At 45.3% G+C, this 18,220-nt stretch overlaps 1 protein-coding gene across 10 annotated transcripts in view; it reads left to right on the forward strand.

Moving 5' to 3' along the window:
- Shal (potassium voltage-gated channel protein Shal) overlaps nt 1-18,220 on the forward strand; it is a 263,748-nt gene that overhangs the window by 182,199 nt on the left and 63,329 nt on the right. For all 10 annotated transcript variants that reach the window (XM_076523683.1, XM_033485505.2, XM_076523687.1 and 7 more), the window contains exon 4: nt 10,843-10,995. In XM_076523683.1, coding sequence (XP_076379798.1) covers nt 10,843-10,995 — 153 coding nt within the window. The remainder of the gene's footprint in view (nt 1-10,842; nt 10,996-18,220) is intronic.

Here is an 18,220-nt window from a genome sequence, read left to right on the forward strand (position 1 = left end):
ACAGTTATTTCTAAGCTCTCGGGTACATATTTCGGAGACCGCGAGTCGTTCTCGCATTCGATCGATGCGGAGGAACCTTTTAATGTTCGCTTTTCCCACTGAATTTACGAACAACGGAAGCGCCGAACGATATGTGCGAGTTCGCACGCGAAGTATCCGCGCGTTTCTGGTTTTAGACGTGTTCCGCGTCGAGGTGAACGACGCCAGGAATTTCTTTACTTATATTTAAACGGTCGCGGGGCTAGATCAATGGCTGCGCTAAATAGAAGGCGCAATTGGTGTGGCCCTCCGAAACGGTGTCATGTCACGCGTCACCATCTTGGAGAGGTCAGTGCGTTTATAACCACCTTTACAATTCGCCGTACCAAAATAGCCGGGCGACGGTCTGTTTATAGAAGCGGTTCTCCACGATTTCTTTTTGCACGGAACTACGCCAGGCCGTCGCTGTTCCCACCGCGTGTTTATCCTTGCTGAAAATCGAACGCTCGGCGAATATAAAATCTGCACAAAAAAACCCCTTCTGCGATCTCCACGAGCAACTGCGTTCGCTTTTCCAGAATCCTTAAGGGACTCGACTTATTCAAAATTATTTCGAATCCTGAGATCCGCGATTTTAAATCCAAAGAAAAAAAGAACCAATGGAACAGTCGGATACTATTCAAATTTTAACCCTTAGCGCTCCGAAGGCTCCGCTGCGGAGCCAAATATTTTTAGCATACGTTATCGTCGGCGTTAGCGATTGTTATCTGTAGTTGAAACGTGCTAAGTCTGTACCATTACGATTAAACCATTTTTTGACCTTTTCTATGGTTAGCAACATGGAGAAAAATAAATATTACGATGAGAATTTAGAGCCGAGCGATACCGAAGACGTATTTGATTTTGAAGAGTTAAAAGACATTGTGGAAGACAATGTTGGTTATGATTCCGACACTTCGAGTAGTAGTAGCGAAATTATACTACCAAAGAGACGAAGAGTGAGAATGATTGAAAGCGAAAGCGAAGATTCGTTACAAGACTTAGACGAATGGCGCGATGTTACGAAAGAATTACATGTTCCAGATAGAATACCTTTTAGCGTATTGCCACAGGTCATTGGACCACAAGTTCCTACAAACATCGAACAGCCGATACAATATTTTCAATTATTTTTCACGGACGAATTGGTAAATGAAATTATAAAGGAAACCAACGATTACGCAGAAAATGTTCTAAACTTGAAAGAAATATCTAGTAACTCTATTTGGCAAAGCGAATACTGTGACACTTGTCCGAGTAAACCCAGAATGCACATGGGAGATCGTTACCAAAGATATCGCGCCATAGTGAATTACAAAATTTAAAATTTATCTTTTATTTACGATAGGAAAATGTATATTTATAAAATAAATAAAATCAAATGCATTCGCAAGGACGTGTAATATTTTCCGCTCGAAATAAGACTTCCTTTATCTGAGGCGCTCCGTTCCAAAAATGTGCCGGAGTTGCTGGTAGGCGGTATTCAAGAAAAGCGCGGAGCGCTAAGGGTTAATACTCTTTCTCAATCTATTTTTATCGATGTTTTATTTATTTACTTATTTATTTTTGATCGACGTTCTATCTGGGTTCGTCAAAAATCGATCGAAGGGGAGAGATTATAAGCTTGAAAATTATTTATTTACTTATTCATTTATTCTCGGAAAAATCACTTTGCTACGAAACGAAGGTAATATGCAAGGGAAAAAATATAAAAATGATGAAACTAACGTTTCTCTTCGTGTCCACTTTTCGACGAACAAAATTTGACGAACTATCGTAACATGATCATTAATAATTGATAGCTCCGAGAACGTCGAAACCGAAGCTAAAATCCCCCGGTCTCGAGAGCTCGCCAAAAACCGGTAATCAGCCGGAGTTTCGGAGATAAAGTTGGGCGAGATAAATGGGCGGGCAACGTGCAAGAAATATCGAGAATCGAGGGCCCAGCAATTCGGGGGAGAATTGCCACGTGCTCTTAGCTGAAACATTTTTCCTCTCTCGAGCACACCGGTATTAATTAAGCTCTCCTGTCGGGTTCCCCGGTGAAGTTTCGTGTCCCGTCTTCCCCTGCGTCTCTCTCGGCTCGTGTTCTTTTTAACGAGTTTGCTTTAGCAAGCGAACTGTTGTGCCGGAGGATGTGTTCTCGACGTCCGTGTCCGGGCGAAATCGAGCCTGGCGAACGGGAAAAGATTGATCGGCCTGCTGCCTCGCCTATTGCCGAACCGGGCGAGAGCCTTTGTCCATTGATCAAAGTGGAGCGCGGATCCTCATCCCCGGAGCCGCGACAAAGAACCGTCCAAGTTGCGCTTCGTAACAAACTTAGCCGCGCACTCGCGAGACCGTTCTTCCCGTAGACCGTCGTCGACGTTACCGACGGCACCGTGACGTTCACTCGCGATCAATAGACTCGATACGAGAGCCCTTTGATCATTTGCTTCCTGAACGCTAACTACTAAATCGCGACCTGGACGGAGTTGGTCATTGTTAATCCCACGATTTTTTCCGATTAGCTCTTGTGACGGATAAGTGAGATAGATAATTTATATTTATTTATTTATTTACTTAGCATCGGCAGGCAAAATCCCTTTTAATTTCTCTACAAAAATTCAAGATAATAATAGTAATAATATGAAGAAGAAAAAAAAAAAAAAAAAAATAATAATAATAATAATATAATGATAATAATAATAATAATAAAATAATGATAATAATAATATAATGATGATGATGATAATAATAATAATAAGAAGAAGAAGAAGAAGAAGAAGAAGAAGAATGAAATAATAATAAGAATAATAAAATAATAATAATAATAATAGAATAATAATAGTAGTAATAATAAAATAATAATAATACTAATAATGAAATAATAATAAGATTAAAACAATGGTTATTATCACAATATACAACACCAACTTGTCTTCTAGATTGATAAATTTGAAAGTCAAATCTTCAATAAAAGATCAGTATACGGAAATCGTGGAATATGGAATGCCAATCTTTACTTTAACGTCGAAATATTAATAATAGATTTTATTCCGTTTTCAAAGACCCGAATAACATCCATATTCAGTAGATCATGTTCTAAATCTTCGTAACAAGTCACAGATATTTTATTAATCTCTAGCTCTAGTAAAGTATCAATGTTATTTCGTTGATTAAAGTTAGAATAGTATTCCGTTGTCTTGTCGACAATATTTGAGCAGTCGAGTAACTGTGATATGTATAATTATCTTTTAAGAAATTATTACAGTAGAAAAATGTCTGATCACTCTAAAATTGCAATGAGTGAACCGAACAACAGATTTCAGATGTACATAAATAGCACGATTTAAGCAAATCTAATCAGATCTAATAGCAAATCATCAATCTAATAGCAAATCAAAAAAGAACTCTTCTGGTCTCCAGATATAAATAACCAAGTATAATATAATAATATAACCGAAGAGAGCTGACGAGACCTTAAAAGCTAAATTAAAAAAAGGAAAAGAATTTTATCTGGCGCTCCATGTAAGTAATGGCTCCATTATCCGAACAATCCCGTTTTTTTTCCGATCAATTTCGGATAATCGTGAATATGCTAACAAGAACGAACGGCTTAGCGTATCGAGACGAGCCGATACGGCTTATTGTATCCAGTTCGGTGCATCCTGTTAATCAATCTCGTGGTCGCGATAGCCGATGAAAGGTTCGGGGAAGGTTTCGAGGACGGGAATAAAATGAAGGGATTCCAGAAAATCTTGGTGCTCTCTAACAGAACTGTCCCGGTTCCCGGCGCGAGCCATCCGTCGATCGAAGAGAGCTCATTTTTACAATTACGCGTGCCATCGAGGACGTACGAACGGGATTCTCGCAGGAGGGAAAATAATGGGGCAGGTGAAGGGCTGTCCTTTGTCGGCGGATATACCAGCCCCCCCCCCCCTTTTGCTCGCTCATTTTATATCCATCACGCTCGGTCGGCCTTCGCTGTCGGCCCGATAAAGACGGGCTTAAGGAGGCGTAGGATTTTTTCAAAATATCGATCCCCGACGGAACACGTTCGAATACAAAGTTTAGCGCCGCCGAGCTTCCCGTTGGAATTACGAGGAAAGTTTTCCGTGCATCGGGTAAGTCCTCGGTACTTCTGTACACCGTATATACGCCGGAATATCCAGCTTAAATTTCGAACACAGTGGATAAGAAATGGGAAAATTATGCGGAGGGCTGCGAGGAGATTTAAAAGTGATTCGGCGGAAGATGTCTGATAGTACCATTTGTCGAGAGAAAAATGTAAAACACAGTGTATTCGTGCTATCCGAGCGCAGTGTATAATGTTCGAATGCAAAAGTTTGACGCACTTCTCGGTGCTCTTCTTAAAAAGATACCGGGAACATTGGGAAGAGGTGTAATAATGTTCAACGAGAACGGACGTCTACCGGATGCAATTGCAGCGGAGAAAGACGTTTTCGTACTACCAGTAAATTCTTTCCAATATTCCTTCAGGTTGTAAACAAAAATGGTCAATTTGGGAAGAGGAGGTACGATTATTCGAGCCTCGCGGCTCGTTCTTATAGTCGATCGATAGTGGTCTTTAGAGATCTGTGATAGATATCGAACATTTCCTAGGATCTTCGAAGAATCTTCAGGGTTCTATGGGAACGCTTCGAATCCTTTAGAGGACTTTGAGGATTTTATAGAAGTCGTTAGGAATGCATGGAGCGTCGATAGAATTTTTTGGAAGCACTGAGGAGTCTTTACAGTGGCTCTAAGATTTTATAAAGACTTCTGGAGACATGTAGACAATTTTTAGACCTTTTAAAAATACAGCAATGTCTCCATAATTGACGTTCAGATTCTGCACATAAATGGACAATTTGGGAAGAGGAGGTACGATTATTCGAGCCTCGCGGCTCGTTCTTATAGTCGATCGATAGTGGTCTTTAGAGATCTGTGATAGATATCGAACATTTCCTAGGATCTTCGAAGAATCTTCAGGGTTCTATGGGAACGCTTCGAATCCTTTAGAGGACTTTGAGGATTTTATAGAAGTCGTTAGGAATGCATGGAGCGTCGATAGAATTTTTTGGAAGCACTGAGGAGTCTTTACAGCGGCACTAAGATTTTATAGAGACTTCTGGGGACATGTAGACAATTTTTAGACTTTTTAGAAATACAGCAATGTCTCCCTAATTGACGTTCAGATTCTGCACATAAATGGACAATTTGGGAAGAGGAGATATGATTATTCGAGTCTTGCAGCTCGTTTTTATAGTTGTTGACAATCGATAACCATAAAAACCGAGCCACAAAGTTTGAACAATCGTATCTCCTGTTCCTAAATTGTCCATTTTTGTGCAGAATCTGAGCGTCAATTAGAGAGACATTACTGTACAGTGAATTCTCTCCACTTGTCCCTCAGCTTGTAAACAAAAATGGACAATTTGGGAAGAGAGCTTTTATAATTGTTGACAATCGGCATCTATAAAAATGAGCCACGGGGTTCGAATAATTGTATCTCCTCTTCCCAAATTGTCCATTTTTGTTTACAAGCTAAGGGACAATTGGAGAGAATTCACTGTGTTTATAAAAAGTCTAAATATTATCTACATGTCCCCAGAAGTCTCTATAAACTCTTAGAGCCACTACAAACGCTCCTCAGTGCTTCCAAAAAAATCTATCGATCTTCCATACATTCCTAATGACTTCTACAAAATTCTCAGAGAATTTCCTCTCTCTCTAAATTGTCTACTTTTGATTGCAAGCTGAAAGAAAATGAGTGAGGATTTTTGCTGCATTTATAGTTCGCATAACGATATCTACATAACGAAATCTCGATCCATTTATTAATTGGCCCGAACAAAATTTCCAAATACAACTATTACTCTTCAGATGGAAAACGGGGATAAGCGACTGAAAAAAAGAGATAATTTTGAAAGTGTTTTTCGTTCTCTCAGCCACTGCATGTTTTTGAAACATCTGTCTGGCACGAAGAACCCGCATCGAGCTGTTTCCTGTATAAATTTAATTCAAAAGTATTCGCAATAGTGGACGCTACGTAGCGTCAGAATTTAACAAACCAGCCCGAAAGACAAGTGCGATGAAAGCCGCGAATTCCACGAGATTGTCTGGTTTGGAACACTCTCTCTCTCTCTCTCTCTCTCTCTCCTCTCTCGGCCCACTCAATTCTTCAGCGGACTCAGGGACTCGAACTCGTCGTTCCGGGGAATAAACAACTCTCGTCGCCGGTTCTATGTAAAATAATCGGAATTTTCCGGGTCGCGTGCGGCCGGATTATACCGGATTCATGAAATTTAAATATCTTCGCGGGTCACCGAGTCGAGATACTCGGTGAACGAGGTGCCATCTGTTTCCCGTGTGTTTCTCAATACCTGGAATTCAATCGGCGAGCCGGAGATCCGAGATTTCGATATTTCAGGGCTCCCGAAGGGATACGGCCGGGTTTAAACAATGGAACGGGGAGGAAAAAGGAACGAACAGGCGGAAAGCGTGGAGGATAGAAAAACCGTGGATACGTTACGCCGGTGCATTTTTTTTTTTCGTTATCACGGCGCGGAGGCAAATGAAATTTTCGGACGAAAAATCAATGATTCAGGTTCGTCGACCATGTCGCGAGAGCGTGCCGAAACGTGACGGCTCTTCTCGCAATTTTAGGAACGATATATGCCGAGGCGTCGAGGGGATGCCGGTTAGATCCAGCGATCTCCGAGCTGCGACGGGCTCGAGATTCGATTCCGAGCGACGGAGCAAACGTCTCTCTCTCTCTCTCTCTCTCTCTCTCCCTCGTGGAAAACCGCTGGGAAAGGGTTTAGAAGTGCCCGGGCACACCGGCTAGACCTGGTTCAGCACTTACAGGATAGATTTCATCTCGTCTTTGGCCTTTGAGAGACGACCCTGCTCTTAGCATGCAGCCGGCTGCTCGGATTAGTGGACCACTTCGCCCCGGATTAGTGTTAACGATCTTGTCTCGTCACTTTCTCTGTTTATCCCTGTCAGCGAGACTCCCTCGGCTCCTCCTGCTCCGGCTTTCTTTGGATCATCCGCCGGATTAGCATACTTTTCTTCTCTCGGCCCTTGCGTTTCATTATGTCTTGATGTATCTATTTAGCGGGCCGTGCCCTTTAGAATGTACAAACATATGCGCCATCGTGTACAATAATGTCTCCCTAACCGACGCTAACATTGTCTCGACATGTCCTGCATTTGTTACAAGAAACAAGGGTTAATAATTCGAATAAGTTAAAAACGGTGTATTGGAATCATTCGACTATTTTTAACGTGCCACTGTTCTAAATTGCACCTACTCATTTTGACCGCAAACGCGTACAATCCGCAGTTTAGTGACAACAGGAACGCCTGTTCGATCGTTCTGAGAAAAATGCCAGGCAATTTCAGTTCACTTTGGGACGAAAATTTGATGCTTGCGAGTCTATGGGCACTTGTGACATGGACGTTCACGGACAATTCAGGCTGCGGTAAATTCGTTATTACGGTTATTTCTCGTACGGAGCAGAGTCGATTTCAATCGGACACGGAGCAGTCGATAATCCCCGGTCTAATGGCGATTGGTAACAGCTAATTGTCGAATAGAACAGAATTTCAATATCGAGCGATCGAATAAATAGATTCGCCGAGGGCCGTTCCGCCGAGGATGCTGGACCTCTCGAATGGAAAAGAGACGATTCGAACTAGGAATATGACAGTTATCGGTGGTTATAAAAGGCAACCGGTCCGAAACGTTCCATGGGACAGCGGGAAATTGTTCCGGGAGCGAGAGCCGAGAGACGAATTCGCTTTCGAACGAGCGCGATTCGCGCGGAGACCCATTCCCGTCCAGCACCGGTGTTACCCGAGCAAAGTTTCGACCGTCGAGCGATCCCACCGACCCAGCGCGCGCGGAAACTTGTTTCTCCTACCGAATTACCCGGCCAATGGGGAGCGACGGGTTTTGCAACCGGGACCAGTTGTTGCCTTGGCCTCTGCATCCAGAATTTCGCCTATCACGCCACTCTAATCACGGCGAAACCCGCGCTCTAACCTAATATCGTTTACAGACTACGCGCGGCCTCTGGCAAAAAGCTCGGAAAACCAGAACAATTCCGTAGAAGCTGAAATTGTTTCTTGAAAACTTTGCATTAATTCTTTAATTTAAATTAATTTGAACTACTTAATTTCCTGTAATTTAATCTATTTTGATGCTTGTCAAAGTCTGAGGAAATTAGGGCAACGCGGAATTCTATATTGACAATCTCTGTGTGCTCTAAGCTGCATTATTTTACTCGTTTCTACCGCTTTTGTATTGTTTCAAATTAATTTCCTGCGTGCACGAACCCGTCAAATTTGGAGGACATTTATTTTTGGCTAGTTTCTAAAATGATAAATGAGATTTATTACACAGGGTATCCTAAAATTATTGTATTTCCGGGAAGTGAGGGGTTCGTGAGGTCATTTGAAGCAACTTTTTCCTCAGCGAAAATGCGATCCGCGGCTTCGTTTACGAGTTATTAACGAAAAACAGTGACCAATGAAAGGGGAGATTAGCTGGCGCGAAGTGGCCGAGTCAACGGCGCCAGCGGTCGAGCGGTCGAATCCCAGCTCGGCTGACGTCATGGCGGCCGAGCCAACGGCGCCAGCGGTCGAGCGGTCGAATCCCAGCTCGGTTGACGCGTGGCGGGCGAGCCAATGAACGGAATCGCGCGCTAGTTGGCTGCCCCACCTCGCGCTAACCGAGTTCGCTTCTTATTCGTCAAGCGTTTTTCATTAATAACTCGTTAACCATGCCTCGGAAAACATTTCTGTAAAGGAAAAAGTTACTTCAAGTGATCTCAGGAACCCCACATTTCCTGGAAATACCATAATTTTGGGACACCCTGTATAATTTAGATAAAAGGTTTTTATGTATTTGTTATATATGATTTTCGACGCTCGGAGTGTTAGACATTTAGCTGTCTCTACTCACTAATTTTGAGCTAGTTTTCAAAACGATACAAAAGATTTATTATATAATTTAGTTAAAAGGTTTTTATGTATTTGTTATATGATTTTCGACGCTCGGAGTGTTAGAAATTTAGCTGTCACTACTCACTAATTTTTAGCTAGTTTCCAAAACGATATAGAAAAGATTTATTATATAATTTAGTTAAAAGGTTTTTATGTATTTGTTATATGATTTTCGACGCTGAAAGTGTTCCTACAGTCTTTCTAACGTCAGATTGTACCATTAAGTTGGTGGTGTTTTCTACAATTAATTTAAATTGTCATTGTATTCGTGTGAAAATACCTCTGTACATGCTCACGAATGTTTCCAAAGAAAACGCAACTGCGAAAATTGATACAGTCGGCTGCGGTAATTGAACGGACATCGAATGCCAAGCTGGCAACGATAAATCTGCAAGTTGCAGCGTTAACGGCCTAAGTTCGGTAGTTCGCGTTCGAAAGACGAACCCCGAGTCATTCGAAGTGCCCGATCGTCTATAAAATTCGAGTGTCTGCCACATTCTTCAAGCAGAAAAATCGGCGTTTTATCCACAATACTCGAATTCTCCGACTCTCCATCCATGCTTAATCGGCTCGCGAAGTAGATTGCCCTGCACGGGCAACGGTTATGGGAACGGCGATGGGAAAATCTCGATTTTCCTACTTGTAAATTGTGAAGCAGTCTTCTGCCATCGTTCAATTACCCGGAACGTACGAAGCGGTGCCCGGATCGATGAACAAACTTGAATTTAATTAAAGAATCTTTACTTTTAATCAAAGTTCCCGGTTCGGCAGGCTGCGGCTCCAAACTGCGTCTAGTTGGACGCGGTTAAGAACTCGTTACGGATACAATTACCAACGCGATTTTCTCCGTGCTATGGCAGCTTTATGCGCCTGCAACGAGAACGTGGTTTCGTTTGGACGATGACGTGGTTCCTGTAAATTGTATTATAGATGTTTACAGCTGTTTCATCCTCGGACGAACGACCATTTTAACTGGGTTAGCATTTTAACGTAACCTTGACATAACTTCGACATAACTCCGACATAACCGTAACCTAAAATAAACCTGCCCTACACTTTATATAAGGTTTCAAAAAGAAACGGCTCAAAATATTCTGGGATCCTTATTTCATCATATTTCAGTAGGGCAGTACATTTTCATACTATGACAACTTTTTTTGCGATAAGTTGCGGTCTTCAGAGTCATTTAATAAAATATGTAGCCATAACCGGTCAACATCTTTGTACGCGGACATTCACTTACAAAAACATAAGATTTGATTATTAGATAAAAAATAAACCAGAATTTTGTAAGAAGTTATATAATTTTTTTTTAAATATAATTTTCGACCAAAATGACTTAATAATTTGTCAAAGAAAATACACAGATCGCGGCGCTTATGTCAGCATTCGCGACAAAAATTATAACTTCTGAGCCAATCAATTTTCGACCAAAATTTTATCAAAAAATATACAACGATGCATCGATCTGCATAAGAAAATTATATAACTTATGCAGATCGATGCATCGTTGTATATTCTTTGACAAATCATTAAGGCATTTTGGTCGAAAATTGATTAGCTCAGAAGTTATGACTTTTGTCCCGGATGCTGACATAATCTCCGCGCTCTGTGACGATCAGAACAATGTCGCAGGTTAGTCTAGCTTCTGCTATCCGAACGCCTTCCTTGAAAACTTGAAAACATATCAGGCGAGCGTCTATCATCCGAACCGGCTAGCCTAAGAGATAAGCGCCCTAATTGCAAAGCTGTTCTAAACGAACCAGGTTCGCCGAGGTTGTACGAAGTTTCCGACGACGTTAACGCAATCCGATCGGTGTGTTTCAGGATCGGGAGTTCGTGGAGATGGAGGTGCCGTTCAACGGTGCCCCGAAGAGGCCGGGCTCGCCGTCACCTCTGACCTCGCCCGCGCACAGCACTGCCTCGAGGGGCGGCCTGCTGCACGCCTGCTGCGGCCGCTGCTACCCCCAACGTTACCAGGTACGCGGTCGCCGTATTCTCGCCTCGACGACCTCGATAAGCGAGGGCCCACCCTCGTCTTCCTCCCACTCTCACCAATCGCAGCCGAGCGGGCAACCGGTCCAGTCCCATTATCAACCGATCGACCCGACCACCGTGCCGAATGTCGCGTTCAACGTGCCCGGCGACAATGATCGGCAGCGTCGCCAGGGCACCAGCACCTCGTCCAGCCCCTACAACGAGACAAGGGTGTGAGTCGGGCTCGGGCCAAGGACGATGATCTCTTTACAAGATCGTTGATTACGTACCCGCCCCCCGTTTTTACTAGGACCATCTAGGGCATCTCGCGTCAGCCGACGACCAGGATCAAAGGTCGTCGGCGAGCGGCCCATCGGTGACTCCACCGACACTCAAACTTTCGACCGGGCCGTCTCCTTTCGCTAACTCTAATCGAATCTCGCGTATCTACGATCGCCGATGGTCCTCGGTCTTCGGAGACTGTGTCCGAGACTCCTCCGAGTACGCAGATCCGTCGAGACCATCGGCTTCCAGCCGAGATTCGCGGCAGCGTTCGAGTATGCTGCGCTGTTCCAAGATTTCTGTCGACAGTGGCTTCCGAAGTCGGAAGCGTAGAAGTCCGAGTATGTTTCTAGGGTGTCTCGGTTAGGCTTAAGAATCTGGACTGAGACTGGTTTTCGGTTCGAAACAGGTTCTAACCGTTGAAACGGCGTTCATAGGTCTCTCTGGGTGCTAAGAACGCCGGCATACCGGTGTCTAGGTACTTAAAGAAGGCCTGAATTCTAAGATACAGGGTCCCCCGAGCGAGACAAGTCGATCCAATGATTCGGTGACTGAAGCTGGCTTCCAGTTCGGAACACCTGAGAAGGTCTAAAGTTAGATTCTAACCGTTGAAACGGCGTTCGTAGGTCTCAGGGTGTCTCCATCAGCCCGAGGCGAGACGCGAACGGTGCTAAAAACTCCGGTATACCGGTGTCTAGGTGCTTAAAGAAGGCTTGAAGTCTATGATACAGGGACCCGGGCGAGTCAAGTTGTTTCAATGATCCGGTGACTGAAGCTGGCTTCCAGTTCGGAACACTTGCGAAGGCCTAAAGTTAGATTCTAACCGTTGAAACGGCGTTCACACGTCTCAGGGTATCTCCATCAGCCCGAGGCGAGACGCGAACGGTGCTAAGAACGCCGGTATACCGGTATCTAGGTGCTTAAAGAAGGCTTGAAGTCTATGAAACAGGGACCCGAGCGAGTCAAGTCGATCCAATGATTCGGTGACTGAAGCTGGCTTCCAGTTCGGAACACCTGCTAAGGCCTAAAGTTAGGCGGATCGAAGGCCTAACGATTCTTCTTCGTTTCCGCTCCGAGAAGAGCCTAGAAGGTCCTGCGAAGGTCCGAGCATCTCAATCAAAGAAACGAATCTTAACGAGTCCCTGCAGGACCCAATTGCTTCGGATCCGAAGGCGACAGCGTCGTTAACGGTTCAGAGTTTTCTCTCCGACGAACGCGGACACCACGCTAGTTTCGATCTCGGGTCTGGTCGCGAAGGTGTGTTGCGTCCAGTTCGAAGGAGTCTCGTGGCGGAGCTACGAGGAAACGAAGACTCTCGACGCCCTATTTATTCTTATCGCTCTCTCCGAGCTCTCAGGCACTAGGCGTTTAACTCTAATTCTTCGTCGGTAATAGAAGTTTAATCTTGTCAATGGAGCGGTCGCGCGATCTATCGGTTCTTCCGTCGATCGCCCTCGATCTCGAAGGAGCAGAGAGAGAGAGAGAGAGAGAGAGAGAGACTAATCGGCCTTGTTCTCCGATTTCTGTAGGCGCCGCTCCGTGGATCCCGATCGCGTATGCTGCGATTAGATTACCAGCCGCTTCCAGACTAATTTCCGGGACTCGATTAAACGCGAAGAGCCGCCGAACCGCGGCCTCCGGTTCTAGGGGGAGGGGGGAGGAGGACTCGCCGGCATTAGAAACCCTTTCTCGGGTTCTCCGTTTCAAAGTCGCGATAATTCAACTAGCGTACAACACAGAGATAGGCTGCCGCCGCGAGTCCCGAACAAGAGATAAACCCGATGAGGCGTTATCCGAGGCATTAACGACCTAGCCGGAGGATTCGCTACCGTTCGAGCTGAATAACGTTCCTCGAGCTCGAGTTTCCTCGGCTCGGTAATTCGGTTGATTCGCGCCAGGATGAGAGAGACGGGTCGTCTCGAGACGCGCCGACGAAATCCGGACGCGATTGTTTTTCGGCTTTTTCGGAAATATTCGGCCGCCGTTTTAGCACGGTGATATCGAACACGGGGGCCGTTCGATATTCACCGTACCCACTTGTCGGTGGCTCGGAAGAACGGTGGTAGTGTATGGCATAAATTGCGAAACCGCGCTTTCTCAAAGACGAAGTATTGCAATATCGGAAGACCGGCTGAATAGAATTGATCGGCCGAAATTGAATTCCGGGCAGGCACAAGGAAAGTTGCTGCTCGACGATCGGCCATCGGGACGAGCTCGTGTGTCGCGGGAATCGATTCTTCTCGCATGCCGTATTAATATTCGCGAAACAATCGAGAATTTGTCCTACATTTCGCGGTATTTTTCTCTCCGCGCCGAACAATCGTTCACCGGCCGATACCACCATGCTCGAGAGCCACTGCATAGTAGCTGCAACAAATATTTTGCCGAGGGCTACTTCGTAAATAGCGCAGAACTTTTATTCTACATTTTGCTGCTCCACGTTGCGGAGATCCTGCGCGCAATTCCACGGACACACGCGAAAAAATGATTTTTCCGAACAAGTTCCACTCCGGGAATCCGGAAAGGAAGAACGGCAGTGTCAGCGCTGTTCGCGGAGCACTGCCGGGTTTCGGAATTCGAGCCGGTGATACGTTTTATCAGTTCGCGTAACGCACGGATCGTTCGGCCCGGTTTGATAAGAGCCGGATAAATCCGGCGTCCTGGTCGGCGGTCGTAAAAATTTCTGCGATCCCCGTCTTCGCCGCGGGCGAATGGAAGACGGGCGGCCGAGGGAAAATAAAAACGGTACGCAAAGCGCAATCGCATCTCGCCGGGAGGAATTCCTTTCGAAAAAAAAAGATCCGGCTCATCGATCCGCCCGAGAGAGCCCGATCTGTAGTTCGTTCGTCTGGATGTTGTTTTCGGAGAACGGCGGCCCAGCATCCCGCGCTGGTACAGCGGATTCGCGTTACATCTCGAGCACCGACGTACGCGGGCTTCAATTTTACGTGAAATATCTCGGGGAAATTGGAAGACCTTCGTTTCGGTGAACCGTTCCGTACGCCGCACATAAATTGCGTCCACGTTTGCTACCGGAGTCGTTCCGTATTTGATGGGTCCGAAGACGCTGCGAATTTCATTTGGTTATTTCGCAAGGTCCATCCGTGTTCGGCGCGAACAGGAAGATAAAGTAAAATCGAATTTAATCGTTCCCTATTTTCCACTTCGTTTCTTAAGCACCGAAGTCCGCGATCGGATCGGTTACAAATAAAATAAAGCCACGGTTTGCACGAAAGAATCGCGCTTTCTCCGTGTCCGAACAATCCAAACGGACAATGGAACACATCCAGGCGTCAAGTTTTGGACGGAGGAGCCCTTCGACTACTTGGAATTCCTCCAAAAATCTGCCCGGAAGGATGAAGAACGTTCTCGCGTGGTTTTCCCGGCTGATCCGCGCTGAGCATGCTTCCTCGAGCCACGGAGCGATCTATCGAGGATCTATCGTTGCAATCCGCCGTTACTTTTATCCGAAAATTTTCGTTCGGAATCGGGAAGCCGTCCGATCTCGGGGATTCGATCGATTGCGCGATGCTGCTGTTATTTCCCGAGTCGGAGATTGTTTGCTCGCTATCCGAACGCCGAGTTTCTCCGGCGACCGCCTGAAATATGCGGGAAAGATCGATCGTTCGTCGAAGAAACGATGTTTAATTCTATTAGAAGGATCGAATTATGGTCGAGCAGCTTCGACTTGACCCCTGGGCTACCGTGGGCGCCCATAGGCGCTTAGGAATTTTGCGTTTTGTTCTCTGACACGGAGGGCGTCTATAGGCGCCCAGAAAATATTATCGATATTTATTCCGATAGATCTTATCTCAGTTAGACGAGAAAAACAGTTTTACTTTAGTATTCAATTTGTAACATTTACAGTAATTCGGTTCAGAGAAATAAATAATATTGTTTTGATGTAGTGAAATTCACTTTCTGATTATTGAAATATGTTTTCACAAAAATGCATTCCTATCCAAAATTTCGCCCTTCTCGGCGTACAGTAATGTTTCTCTAACTAACGCTCAGATTGTCCACAAAAATGGACAATTTGGGAAAAGGAGATACGATTATTCGAGCCTCGCGGTTCGTTTTTATAGTTACGAATTGTCAAGAGAACTATGGAAACGAGCCTCAAGGCTCGAATTACTGACATTACTATACATCGTAACTCAATTTCTGCCGTATGGTACGACCGACGCGTTTCAAAGTCTGCCGTAGTCAAGGGGTTAATCGCAGGTGCTTTGAAGTCGCGAAATCGGAGAACGGGTTTTTAGTCTCGGACCGAAGTCTCCTTCTTCGAGAACTTGTAGGTCGTCCTTAGAATACCTCTTCCAGTCAAGCAGCCTTCTGTCTTCGTGCAGTTCGAGTCTTTGCTCCCTTAGCCCCCGAAGCACGCAAGTAGACACCATCGTTAGCTCCAGTAAATTCGATCCTGCTAGGTTTACTGTCTCGTGGACTAATCGAGGCGTGGCTCGCGATCGTTCGAGCAATCTTAAACCGAAGGAGATCCTCCAGGACGACACTGATCGTAGGTCGAAACTCCGGGGATCGTTCGTCTCCTTCACTCTGTCTTCCATATCGCTGTTCTAGGGACTCTTTCGATCGTCGTCCCTCGGATAAGCTCTCCACAGCGGAGCTCCAAAGATTTAGAGATCTTTGCATCTTGTTCCATTCTTTCGCTCGATAATCTTTGCTACCTTCCAATCACCGTGTACGAAGGAGAGGTGGGCGGGCTGTACCCCCACTACTGTGATTTTGAAGGTTTACTTCTGATTTAGTCCGCTGGGTGCAGAGTCGGATATTATTTGGATTGTTTCGAATAAATACTTATCTGAGACAATTATCCGAGCGAATTCTTTTTAGTCGAATATTTTATTCGATTAATGTACTATTCGAATGATTTGAAACATTTTTTATTCGAATAATTCCAAAGAATAATATAGAAGAAATAAATCGATAGATCATGGAAAACACTTTACATTCCATCATTTTAATCATTTTAATCGAATCAAATTGTATCCGAACAAATTTTCGTCTAAATAAATTTGTATCCCATTGAATATCTGTACGCTAACATTTTATTCGTTAATTTTTATCTTTTATCCGTCATCCGAATAAAATGTCGCCCGACTCTGCTCCAGTGGACACTTTCGTGCTATCCGTCAGAGTTTCCATCGCGTGTACGTGTGTGCAGCACCCGTTACAGCAACACCACCGTAGCAGTACAACGCTTATACAAGTAGAATTTAAAGAAGTAATGTTCCGAGGAGCACCGATGGAAACATTAGCGCCTCTCGCGTGGACCGGAACGGAAGTAAACTTTCAGCGTCGCGGACATTCTGTCCACTTTTTCCTTCACCGTGCTTCCAATCGACGAACAGCGATGTGAAAAAAGTTCGCGGTTCCACAACGTCGCATCGTAGAAAGAAGATGATAGGTGTCGTGTTTCGGAGCCGCGCGAATCGTGATTCGCCGGTCGGCGAGAGTTTTCTTCCGCTCTGTTGCGTTTTTCTCCGTTTCGTTTTCCTCTCTTTTCGAGGCGGCGTCGATGACAGATGGAATCGTCGAAACGGTTGACGCAGGATTCTCCGGGCCAGTCGAAAAGTGGCAACGGTTTCCGGTGTCGGGAACCCGACGCGTATCGACTGCAGGCCGCCGCGTTCCGAGCGGCGTATATCGACTCGTAAATCAACCAGCGCGTAGCCAGGGGCGACGTTAACGAGGGAAAATGAGAAGTGATAAATGGTCCGGCCGGCTGACAGATCGAGGACGAGACCCCATCGAAACCCCATTAAGTGTCGTTCCTCTCCTATCTCTTCTATCCGGCGAGCGCCATTTTTCAGCGGTCCGACCGACTCGGCTCGGACCTTTCTCGCCTCCGCCACGTGTTAATCGTCGATTAACCCGAAAATTCGTTGTTCCTCCATCATCGTTCTCGTTCCTTCATCCGGCGCTCGTTCCAGCGCCGCTTTATATCCCCGTCGAATTATATTCTCCGAATTAATTAACAACGAAATTAGAAGACCCTTGGGAAAGTAGGTATCAGCGAATCGATTCGATTCGGCTTCTATTCCAGCCGCCTAAATACACTCGTTCTGCACTCGTTTTCCAGCCGGTGCTCGCCCACCACTCTTCGGTAATCCCCTGCATTGTGTACGCTTGCATTACGACTGGTATTGCACCGTGTAAACCCGCTTTAGGGTTACTAATTCACCGTGGGCCAGCGGCAGCAATGATCCCACATACACGGATATCCACTTCGTGTTTAATAGCTAATAGACCGGCCCGTACTATGCATCAGCGGTACCTAAACACCGCGCCGCTAAAAGCTATTGTTGGTCAATGAAACTAATTTCTGAGCTGTACAGTCGCGCCGATTCCCGGCGGTCGTAAATCATTTATACGAATACCACCCTATTCGCTGTTACCGTTCTTCTTCTCAGTCGGAAACCGACCGGTTTTATCGCAGCCGATCGACATCCAGTCGCGTTAGACCTCGTTTCACATGCAATTTCGACAATGATTTCCTGCCGTTTCACGAGTTCTCGGAGATTCTCGATTGCTCGGAGATCCTCTTCTGTCTACACGGAGAACTTATTTAACCCTTTCGGTACGAGCGCCGGATATATCCGGCATCCATCTGGTCACCTGTGTGGTCGAGCGCCGAATACATTTGGCATCCGTGTGAGCTATATTTCTGACATATTAGAAATTATTCTAATAACCGTTTGAATCCCAAGCAGCGCGATCGCGCTGTTCAGATCTTGCGCCGCGATCAAACTTTAGTGACGCGCGTACATCGCATAGCTGCTTTTTTTCATTTTTTTTTCTTTTCGTTTTGTTCGTCAATCTCGACGAGCGCTATCGTGCTGCCTCATTCTCTTCGCAATCAATTAAGACAAGCGCGCTATCACGCTGTTCGGCATTTTCCGACCGTGTTTTCTGAATAACCCCTGAG

This window comes from Megalopta genalis, chromosome 7 (genome assembly GCF_051020955.1).
Source record: "Megalopta genalis isolate 19385.01 chromosome 7, iyMegGena1_principal, whole genome shotgun sequence".
Taxonomy (NCBI): Eukaryota; Metazoa; Arthropoda; class Insecta; order Hymenoptera; family Halictidae; genus Megalopta; species Megalopta genalis.